The 12,195-nt window shown below is 36.0% G+C and overlaps 1 protein-coding gene across 1 annotated transcript; it reads right to left on the minus strand.

The window, feature by feature from the left end:
• Positions 1-4,418: 4,418 nt before the first annotated feature.
• LOC148790705 (beta-fructofuranosidase, soluble isoenzyme I-like) lies at positions 4,419-8,060 on the minus strand. Its single transcript, XM_088890414.1, has 7 exons — positions 7,586-8,060; positions 7,413-7,421; positions 5,928-6,784; positions 5,654-5,815; positions 5,334-5,572; positions 5,047-5,134; positions 4,419-4,793 (listed from the first exon to the last, which is right to left on the minus strand). The coding sequence occupies exons 1-7, from the start codon at positions 7,998-8,000 to the stop codon at positions 4,533-4,535; spliced, it is 2,031 nt and encodes a 676-aa protein (XP_088746540.1). The 5' UTR covers positions 8,001-8,060; the 3' UTR covers positions 4,419-4,532.
• Between the last annotated feature and the right edge of the window lie 4,135 nt (positions 8,061-12,195).

Raw genomic sequence — 12,195 nt, forward strand, 5'->3', positions numbered from 1 at the left:
TGAGCTACCTAGTGCGGAGCTGCCTGGTGGTGGACTACCTTGATGCCGAGCTCCCTGGTGGTGAGCTACCTTGATGAGCTTTGTTGCTCTTTTAGAGGCCTGCAAAGAACCAAATGTCAGAGGACCCAGGGTGGCTAACCTGGCAAGGTCGCTCCGATGCCTAAGTTAGCACTTGGTTGAGAGCTGAAAATAACCTTAGATTGCAAGAGAGTTGGAGAGCAAAGATTACCCCTCTCATCTCCCCTCCCCCCTGGAGGGGGGAGACCTTTATATACTAGAGTCCTCGTGAGTTAGGTGGAGCAGTTCCTGGATTCTCGCCGTGATGGGACCTGCTTTCGTGTTAGGTGGGGATAAAGCCACCAACTGATAAGGTTGCCCATTTCCACCTGACTTGGGGAGTGGGTGAGCTAATATAGCCGTTACAAGTCACAATCTTGTAAAATGCGGGGTATGGTGGTGATCTCCTCGGGGTTGTCAGGTTGGCGCATGTGCCAGGCCACCAGGTCACGCCTGGGCCAGGCCACCAGGTCATGCTAGGGCCAGGCCACCAGTTCGCGCCAGGGCCAGGCAACCAGCTCGTGCTAAGGCCAGGTCGTGCCAGGGCCAGGGCACCAGTTCGCGCCTGTGCCAGGTCGCGCCTACGCCAAGCCGCGCTTGGTTGGACACCATCAACTTAGCAAAGACAAGTTGTTGCCAAAGTGGTCCCGGGTGTCACATAGTTGTTCTAAGGTGCCAGGTGTCACAAGATCATTGGAGGGTCAAATCCGCCCTCATCAATTATGATTTTTAGTTAATTCATAAAATAATATTTGCTTTTATAATTCTTTAAGTTTAACAATATTGAATAATTGAAAGTTTTATAATTAAACTTTCACTAAATGAGGTATTTGTTGGAGAATTAATAGTATTAATTATAATTACTTGTAATAATAATAATGTAAATAAGTAACACCAATTATATATTTATAAAATATTTAATATGAATTAATATTAATATAAAATTCCCAATTAATAACTAACATTATTAAAATGCTTTTTAATTATCATTAATTAATTAACATTCCAAATTAATAATTATCATCATTAATATTAGCAATAATTATTTATAATTATTGATAATAATAATATAATTATATTATTAATTATAATTAATTATAATAATATAATTACATATAAATGTATGAATTATAATTTCTGATATTAATTTTAATATAAATAATTAACATTAAATATTTATTTTCAAAATAATTAATATGAGTTAATATAAATATAAAATGATTATTTCTGAATTATTAATTACCATTATGAAAATATTTTTTAATTATCATTTCGAATTAATAATGAGCAATATTATCAGTAATAAATTATCATTAATTAAGTATTGGAAGTAACTATTATAAGAAATTATTTTCTGAATTAATAATGAGAAATACTATCACTAATTAATTATTATCAGCAATTAAGTAATAGCAGTAATTATTATAAGAAATTTTTATCAATGATTAATTATTATTTGTAATTAATAGCTGGAATTAATTAATTAGAAGTAGTTAATATTAATTAATTAGTAATTAACAATAATTATTATTAGTAATTAATAGATGTGATTAATTAATTAGAAGTAGTTAACAGTAATTATTTTTAGTAATCAATAGCTGTAATTAATTAATTAGTTTAGTAGTTAACATTAATTAATATCACAGTTTCCTCTGTTTTCGGAAATGATTGAAAGTGGGAGCTTCCCACTTCTCACAACTCTGCATGGTGGTGGGCTTCACTCTGCATGTTAGTGGGCTCTTTTCCTGAACTACCACTAATTAGAATTTGACACATGTCTAATGGACTCTATTCTTGAACTACCACTAATCAGAATTTGACACATGTCAATTTTGTTTAAATCTTTGGAATGACAATGATAGGTATCTGTAGATGGGCCACATGTCTAACTGTAGGGGGATTTGGCCTGAAATCATTACTTTAATATATATATTAGATTTCAAGATAAATGTCCTTACACGTGGAGTAATGTTTGGAGGTTTGAAAAAAGGCAAAAAAAAAAAAGTCCTTTTAACTATATATAATCAGTAAAGGCTATATTTAGAAATATTTCAATACGTGGCAAGATCTCAGGGTTTGACATGGATCATCCACAACTTGAAACCTGATAAACATTCTTCCAACCCTAACATTAATAAAGAATAGGGTCCGACTATGATATCCCAAAAGCAATTTACCAATAAATTGGAATCATAGTCGTTGTAGTAAATAAGGTGTTTATCAAAATTCATGGGTGGATTTTTTATTGGTCAAAACTCTTTTCATACCGCATCATAAATTTTCCCTAAAGAATATAGTAGACAAAAAAATCATGAACAATGATGAAGTTTTTATCTATTGGATTCATATGTTGTTTCAATGCTTTATAAAATTGAAATCATCAATAACTTAGAAAGGCTAGTCTTACTCTACATCTACACTAACTATATTGTCTTTATTTTCTTCTTTTTTCGGTATATAAATATAAATTGTTGCCTATATCAACCATGTTGTCTTAGGCTCTTAGCTCACGTCTTTTTCAGCATCCTAGGTAGATTATATATGGAACCTTCATAAATAACAAATCTTGTATAGTGAGCATACAGAGGTTAAAAGTATACTCATTTATAAAAAGGGAAATTGTCTAAAACTCACAATGAGTTTTCAGCATTTCTCTTAAGCTCACCAGTCACCACAACTTTTCAAAATATCTAAAACTCACCATGTCACTAACTTGACGTTAAACTGACTAACGGGTGTTAAATATTACCATTTTAACCTTCATAGAAAAATATAAAATATATACAAAATAAATTAATGGGTGTTAATATATTACCATTTTAATATTTAGACATGAAAAAAGGAAAAAGTTGAAAAAAATATTTTCAATTATAAAATGCATAAAAACATAGAAATTACAAAAAATATAAAAAATTATAGAAATTGCAAAAAAATAAAAAATTATTTTCAAATTATAAAAATTATAGAAATTGAAAAACAAAATCAGAAAATAAAAATTGTAGAAAAAGCACCAAAAATTATAAATAAAAAACAAAAATACAGGAAAATTTATAGATTGTAGAAAATAGAAAAATGTAAAAAAACAGAAATTATAAAAAAAAAACATTGGAAATTATAACAAAACACTAAAAATGCAAAAAAAAAAAAACAAAAGAATTGAAAACTGAAAAAGACCATTTTTTCTCTAACACACCATTCAAGGGTAATTTGGTCATGAAAATTGTTATTTATGCTGACAAGGACACCTCTGTTAAGAAGCATTACCGGTGCACTAACGGAAGGTGAGTTTTGGAAAATAAAAACTTACTGACATTGTGACTTTTAGACATTTTGAAAAGTTGTGGTGAATTTAAGAGAAATGTTGAAAACTCGTGCTGAGTTTTAGACAATTTCCCTTATAAAAATGAGGGCAATACTTGACTCTCATCACGTTGGACATGCACCCTACCACCTCCTGACTTTTAGATCTAAACCTCAAATTCTTAAACCTTAAAATCAATTCTAAACCCTTAAACCTTAAACTCTATGCCCCTAAATTAACCCTAAGTCCTAAGTTTTAAACCCTTAAATCCTAGACTCTAAACCCTAAAAGCTAAACTCTAAAGTTAGTATGTAAATTGATAATGGTAGAATACATGTCCTCCCACGTGTAAGGGTGCCAATGGACAGGTTTTAGATTGGACCCCGTCTAGTCCAAAATCAATTTGGACAGATTGGATGGACCAACAAGACATATTGGATTGGACCAATCCAGTCCAAAGTATTTCTTAGATTGGATTGGACTTGGCCCTTATGTAATAAATTTATATTGAATTGAGTTGGATTAAGCCAATATCTGATCCATTGATATAAGATAAGAATATAGATGTCAATGAACTTGATTTGGGTTGAAACCGATCTAAATCAAAACAGATTTGACAATAAATTAGACAGTTCAGACATTAAATTAGACCGTCTAGATTGGTCCAAAATATTCATTGGATTGGACCTGATTCATTTATAATGGACTCACATTGGATTGGATTGGATTGGATTGAAACAGATCAGTCCAATTGACACCCGTAACCCACGTGGTAGGAGACAACCAATTATCATCATTCATCATTCATCGCTGTCCAAAATTGACAAGTGCAAAGCGAGTTGAGATATTCTGCCAATAAAACACTTTCAACCCTCTACTAATTTGATCTAACACTGAACATCTCATTATGAAGTATGAGACTGGAGGCACCATAAAAATGAAAGATGTGTGGTCACGTTGGTAGAGGGTTAGAATGTGTTTTGTTGGCAGGTGATCCCCGGACTCGTGCAATTCAAATATTCACATTCAAGTACGGCATGGCTAAACAAAAGACTACAAATGAAAACCGAAAAGCATTAATTAATTTCTCTCATTGCTTGAAACAAAATTTTCTACAAATTATTCCGAAGGGATTGAAAATTCAATAGATATTAGCAAGGACCATCCTGCCTAGCTAGAACAAAAACGGAAATTGGCCCAACTGCAAAATATAAAAGAATGAAATAATGAAAATGGATACAAGGGGTGGGGGGGAATTTATGAAAGCAGCAGAGTTCATCTGCCAAATCTTGAGTGACGCAGTGACGTTGGCCTCTGTAGCATTGTTGAACAAGAAAACCCGAGCTGACTCGTATATTGCTTTTGTTGGGTATATCCTTGATGTGATGACAGTCCTCCCACCTTGGCCAAAGCTTTCCACTATCGAATGATCAACCTGCGTGAGTAACCATCCACCCACACCCACAATTGATGAGAATGTGAGGTCAGGTGATCAGTATACAATGCAACAAGCTAAAACAAACAGCGACAGAACCATCAACCTTTTCAGGCTTCAACCAGGGAAGGTTCTGGGTTCAGATAGTTTGATTACAAATCTAGCAATTAATTTTAAATAAATAGAGTGATGCTGGATGGTAGCAGATTCAATGTTGTTCTAGCTTCTGCAACAAAACAATTAATCAACTTACTAGTATCCTCATGGTTAACTTTTCGCCTTCAAGTACAGGAACCAAGCTGCCGGAGACAAATTTACCAACATGAGGGGCCAGAGAAGACCTGCACCGCAGCAGCATTTTTTTTTTTTTTCCTAACTCAGTTCATGTATTTTTATTTATTTATATCAAAGTAATTGAATATAAAAAACAACAGCCTAGCTAGAGGTAGAAAGGATGAGGGGATGGCTGAGTTAGGATTTTCTGTAATACTTAAACAGCTTTCAGAAACGGAAAGGAACAAGAAAATTAAAGGAGCATGCCTTGATTGGTCGGCACAGAAGAAGGTCCTATATTCACCACCACTGTCCTTGGAAATGTAGAAGTATACAGGTGTTTGCTCGGCTAGGCTGTCCTCTGCCAGAACCAAGATGCCGAAGGGTCCCAAGGTGCCTCTTCCGGCAGCTCCACCACCCACGACGCAGTTGTAACCAACAATGTCATCTCTGGTGGCCCCTTTTAATGCCTTACCGTCTATCTCAAACTCGGCACTTATGTCCAACTGTTACCATTGCCACAGGACAAGAAGCTTATCAACTGAAGTCAATGCAATAAATTAAGTAATTAATTAAGCTAAACAGACCTGTGTCGCTGTGCCGACGTCGAGTGGCACGACTGTTCCAGGTCCGACTACCACTTTGTTAAATTCCTTAAGATTCGATCTCAAGTTCTCCACCTCCTCCACTGGCCATTGAAGTAGATTGCTCCTAGTCTTCTGGTCAAACAGCACCACCCTTGGAATGCTCTGTACGAACGTCAAAGTCATCATGTACATGTAAAATTTTTTCATAAATCCATTGGTCTAGCTAGTTCAATTCTAATAGCTAGCTACACTGAAATAAAAAGAATTACAGTACCTGAACTGATGCCCAGCCCTTCTTTATGTCGTCGTCCTCGCTGTCGCTCTCACCAATCCAACCCCACAACACTCTTCTCTGCTTGTTTTGATCGTAGAATGTCTTGGAAGCATAATACTTACCATAATCATAGCGCAACCCAAATCCCACATCCGCCATTTCATTGTCTGGGATCCATGTATCATTCTCTACGTAGTAAGTTCCGAGCGCGTAGTAATCTATCTTAGTGTTGTCGAGGCTGGCCTTGAGCACATGCTTCACTCCAGGCCAATTGTCCGACGTGTTCAGGCCTTTCTTTTCCGTGGTTGAGACAGGATAGAAGTCCACGCATTCCCACATTCCGGTTTCGGGAACGGCATGGAGCAGTCCATCCAAAAGCTCGTAGGTGGTGAAGTTGGTGGTATGATACACTAGAGAAATGCCGGTATCGTTGATCTTGGAGCCGATAGCAACGCGCCAATGGCCGTCGGGACCGAACCAGGCGGTGGTGGGATCTCGGAAGTCCAAGTCGCGAATATGGGGCGGTGGAACCAGGATCGGATTGCCGGGATACTTAACCCAGTGGATGAGACGAGGATCTGAGGGGTCGGCCGGGTAGGCCAGGTTCTGGACCTGAACCTTGTCTTTGGTGAAGCCGGTATAAAGGACGACGATAGAACCATCGGGGAGCAGCGTGGCCGAACCGGTCCAGACACCGTTGATATCGTACCATTCATCAGGGACCATGGCAAAAGGAAGATTCTCCCAGTTGATGAGGTCCTTTGAGATGGCATGGCCCCACGTTATGTTGCCCCACACTGCACTCTCAGGGTTGTATTGGTAGAATAGGTGGTACCATCCATTGTAATACATTGGCGCTGCAACGTAACATTTCCTCGGGTCAGACAACACATTTCTATTCCAATACATTGGCCCATTTTTTTAGTTTTACATATATATATCTAAACATACTGTTGGAGCCTGGGACGTTTAGATGGCTGATCAACTCCGTCCAATTGGAATTGTTGGGGGCAAATAGAAGTATGGAACTAGGGCCACGGTACCTTATTGTTTCGGATTAAGTTGGCTATTATACCCCTCAAGGCCTCAATTATTAACAAGTTGTTATAAGTGGCTGAATGATATTTAAAACTTTTCAACTGTCCAATTTGTAATTTGATGTTTGTGGCACCTCCCATAATTGTATGGACAATAGTCAACAATACCCTCAGAATAAATTTCCTTCAGCCAAAGCCTAAATTGAGGGTGACTTTGTGCATATAATAATAAAAAAAGGTGCCATAAACGGGTAAAGTGGAGTTTTAAAAAGTTTAAAATTGTCATGTAAACAATTTTCAAACACTAAAACTGTAAGTGTAAGTTAATAGCTAAATCCAAGTATTGACCAAAACCCAGGTGACCTATATGTAATAAAGCCATAAAGGGATTCAAATAAATAATATGCAATTCCAGAAAGTAGAGATCTGTGCTGTTCAGAGGATTTACCATTAGGATCTGGAGCAAAACATAAGAAGATTCCGCCGCGATTGGATCAGAACAGTGAGAACGGAACGGCAAAATTCATGTCAGTATGAGATGAGAAACAGTAAACAAAAAAGAAGAAAATATTGGGTAATTGAGAGAGACAGAGAGAGAAAGATGGGAAGTTGGGAACCCACCATTCATCCAGTTCTTTTCGGGTTGAAAATGGTAAGCCGTTCTCTGCCAAGACAACATGGGTTGGGTCCATGGATACGTGACTCCTCCTTTGTTAGAATAGAGACGGAAAGTCTTCTCCGACACCCCTTCCAATACCCCACGTGATACCCCCACAGGTGTAGAAGATGGAAGTGAGTGATGATGATTCCTTTCCATTACATCTGTTAATGGCTCTTGTGATCTTTGAACACAGAGAAACACCATTACCAAAGCTAAAACAAAGATTCCACTCAACAATATAGATGATATCACTTTTATCGGTCTCCGGCCAGGCACCGGAGTTCCCTCTTGTTCAACTTCATTGTGCAGAGGGTTGTAAGGGTATGAGACAGCACGTTCGAGGTCGGGACAGATCCGGAAGGGATCGGTATACATGGTGATGGTGGACGTCGTGACAGTAACGGTGATGCTGATGCTGATGGTGATATTCCTACCAGAACCTACCTATTGTGCATATATTTATATATGTTAGAGAGAGAAGCTAGGTCGATGAATTAGAGAATGTGTCAGATAAGGAGGTGGTCTGCAGATCCTCATTCGTCGTTTGATGCATCCACCTTTTACTGGGACTGGGTCTATGGGCGAGGTGTTATGTGGTTGGTTAATTTTCGTGCTTGATTGGAACCGAGAGAGACACAGAGTATATGTTCCGGTGCTCGGGGCACGTTTGAGTAATCGGGTTTTTTCTGACTTTTTCTTTTCTGGCTTTTGATTTTTGAGCGAGTAAAATACAAAAGAGTTGCGTGGCTTGTCCATATGGGGAACGGAAAACGTGGTTGTTATAGCTTATAGGGATTCAAACGCTATCCAATTGTCTGAAATCTGAATTCCAATTAATTCGAATTAGATGCCATGCCACTAAGGTTGATCTCATCCGTTTATAATTAGGTATTTAGGTACCATTAACTCGTATAAGCCCTTCCTATCATATCATGTCTTTTGGACATTAGATTTTTCCTTGGATCAAAATCAAATATGAATGCACTCCTACCATCTTATACTCAAACTTCATAATATTATATCTATTAATAAATTTGGTTATTTTCAATTAATTTTATTCATTAAATATAATATCAAGGCCATTTTTAATTCACTTTATGAATTATATACTAACAGGGCCTGTACGGTGCAGACTTTGTTATGCGGAACTTGATCAAAAGGAGGTCGATCTTGATGTTTGCATGCATTTGATGCATTAAGAAAATAATATTTTTTCTTAATTTTTACAATTTTACTTTTATAACTAATTTATTCAAGGTTAAAACACATATTCTATCAACCAACATATAAACAGTTTAATATTTTATCTTCAATTTTATGAAGGTTATATTATCTATGAAGTTCTAAATTATTACTATTATAATTGGTAATTATCCGTGTCAAATATAATTGGGTCTAATAAAATCAAACCCAATTATTATCACAATTAATAATTGGTTCAATTTTGGATCCGGTCTTGATTAATGATCCGGAGATAACTGGTACATAGTGCCTTAAACCAAACCTGACCCACTGGCAGCTATAGATTCAAATGGGGGATTCAATGACACCCCACAGAGCCGGTGAGATCACATCGGTGCCCCCACAGAGCACACCCCACGGGCACCCTACAGTACATCCAAACCGTACATTGGGAACATCTCCCAATGATGTTCCCAATGCACGCTCAGATGTGCCTGTGGAACGCAGATGTGAATTCTGATCCGGTCCCGCTATATTTTTTAAAACTTTGAAATTTTAATTCCATCATTTAAGTTATCTAATTAGTGATAATACAACATCAACTAAATTAATAAAATAATTTTGAAAATTTAAAATTATTTATTTATTGAAGTTTTTTATTTTCCAATCATTGTATTAATTTCTCTATCAGTACTGAGTTGTTAGAGATTTCTAAAATTATTAAATTTTAATAACTTATATTATTCTTTTCTGTTTGGTACTATTTCGAATAAATTGAATTAATATGCATACTGTGTTAAACAAAGTAACATTGAAATATATGGATCAAGAAAAAAGGTCACGCGCAACTTGTTTTCCATCATCTTCTTTAGACGAATATGAAAACAGGTTCATAATTATTCAAATCGTTTGATCAATAAAACGGCAAAAGAAAAGGTGTCAAAATAATATTTCAAAATGTCAAATACCCCTATCTTATGCATCAATGCCCACCTGTGAATTAGTATTAATTCCGAGCTGGCGTCTACCCCAACTGTACTTTGGGCTTATGAATTCTGATGCTAGGTTGAACCGTCATTCTCCCTAAAATTTATATACACTCCAATTGTTGGTTTAATGAAAAAGCCGTCGGGGTTAATTCCACACAAAATGCATCTCATATCGATTTCACAGCACATCCCACCTTGTATTAGAACAATACGTAAATACGGAGGAGCAGATCTCATGAGAAAAAGACAAATTGATTTGTTCAAAGAAGAAATCATATTGAAGAGAAACAATAGTTCCTTTTAAAGACCAAATCTGATAGTGAATTCTGTTTGAAGAAATCAGCATATGTTAAGTAGCTCTGTCCCCCATTTATGTCACCATTTAAGATTATTCAGGATACCATGCATGTGGAAAATAACACTCAAAATAGAGCATAAAACACAGAACCAAAATCTAATTGTATGATACTTGATTTTACCTTACAAAAGCACAAGCACTTCAGTACCTGAATTCACGGAAAAGCACCCGAGTATCCTATACTTTAGGGTCAGTCTCACTTTAGTACCCAAAATTCAAAACACAGTATTGCAATATTTAAACTATATTATCTGTATCATAAGATGACATGTGCGAGTAAATTTTTCAAAAATGTCAAAACTACTCTTTTTAATATTTTTTAGACAATTGTACATTGATTGTCTTCCCCATGGGTGGCAAGAATTCTAACATCACCCCTTATTATGGATTCAATAATTGAATAAGAAAACGATTACAACGATGGCTATCTAAATCCCTCTTCTTTGGCAATAGCATCTTTAATGACATTTTTTTTTTATAAACATGGCTATTTTGGTCACTTCAAAATTATCTTTCTCTTGCCTATTCAAAACTCAAAGGGTATTTATATACTTTCACAAGCCATCTAAGGTTAATATTTTTGGACTAAACTGACAATTTTCAAGAATTCAGATATTATAGTGGCAAACTTTGAAGTTTAGGTATTAAAGTAAGACTGGTTCCAAGGTAATTTCCACCATCTTTAATAAGCAATTTACCCAAAAAAAAGAAAAAAAAAAATAATCCTTATTGGCAACATCAATCTTTGATTTTGATCATGTCTATCTTTGTTCTCTTAATTTCCACCATCAATGACCCAAAAATGATGTGAACAAACATTTTTTCTGCAATACCTCTAACTGACCTCAAAATTAGCACTACAAGTTTTAAAATGGCACCTCTGTAATTTCTAGTATATCTTTTAGAAGTGAAACCATTGACACCACCACATGCATGTCTTTTATATAGGGGTGGATTTAAGCCGAGCCAAACCAAATACTTGGTTATTCGAGTTCGATTCGAGCTAGAGACTTGAGATCAAGCTCGGTTTGGTTCATAGCTCATAAGTTGGAGCTTAACTATAAGCAAGGTGTTTTTTTTGAAAAAAAATATATATATAAAATTATTTTTTATTTTTCCGACAAAAAATAAGAATTATAAAAATTATTTACTACTATACATAATTATGTATGTATATATATATATATAATAAAAATTATTTATTTAATAATAGGCTCGAGAGTGGAGCTTCATTGGGCTTGAGTTCAACTCGATTAACAAACGAGCCTATATATCAGGCTCGAATTCAACTTGAAGCTCATTTTAAACCGAGTCGAACCAAGCTTGAATAGCTTATAAAAGGCTTGGCTCATGACCACCCCTACTTTTATATATTGGAGTCGATCTCAAGAATCTAAACGATGCTTCCAAGAATCTAACGACCCCAATTTCTGTCAACATGAACAAAAAAAATGGTAAATTACAAAGGGCCACCCTATACCTCCTCGAACTTTTTACATTGTGATAAATTCTCCTTTTGCCGTTAAGTCAGATAATGGAAGTTATTAAATTATCAATATACCCCACTAAATTCTTTTTTTATTTTCTTTTTCTTGCCCATTTTCTGTTAAAACCCAACTAACCCAAAAATATATCATTGTCTGAAAAAGAGTTGTGCGCCACTGCTCTCACTTTTTATTTTCTGGTAGAAACTAGAAACACCATGACCAGGCGTCATGGCGTGGCGTGCTTGTAGTGTGCCTGAGAGCCAGGCCTGAACCTCAAATTCTCAATCAAAGGCTGGTGACGGTGGGAGAGGATGGGTAGTTTGCACAATTGCATCGCAAGATCGAGCATTAACCTAACAGGTACCTGAATAGAAGTGGCTCTTAATACCCCACCAATTTGGGTCTTTTTTAATCAAGTCCTGCCTGAAGGTCATTTCTTCTAAAAGACACTTGCAAATTAATCTGTGTTACGTACCCTTTTCACTTTTTCAGAGATGAAAATTGATAATGCAACTCCCTCGAGAAATAACGCAGGAGCGCCACTCAAAGAGGGC

This window comes from Nelumbo nucifera, chromosome 6 (genome assembly GCF_055504915.1).
Source record: "Nelumbo nucifera cultivar China Antique chromosome 6, China Antique-T2T, whole genome shotgun sequence".
Lineage (NCBI taxonomy): Eukaryota > Viridiplantae > Streptophyta > Magnoliopsida > Proteales > Nelumbonaceae > Nelumbo > Nelumbo nucifera.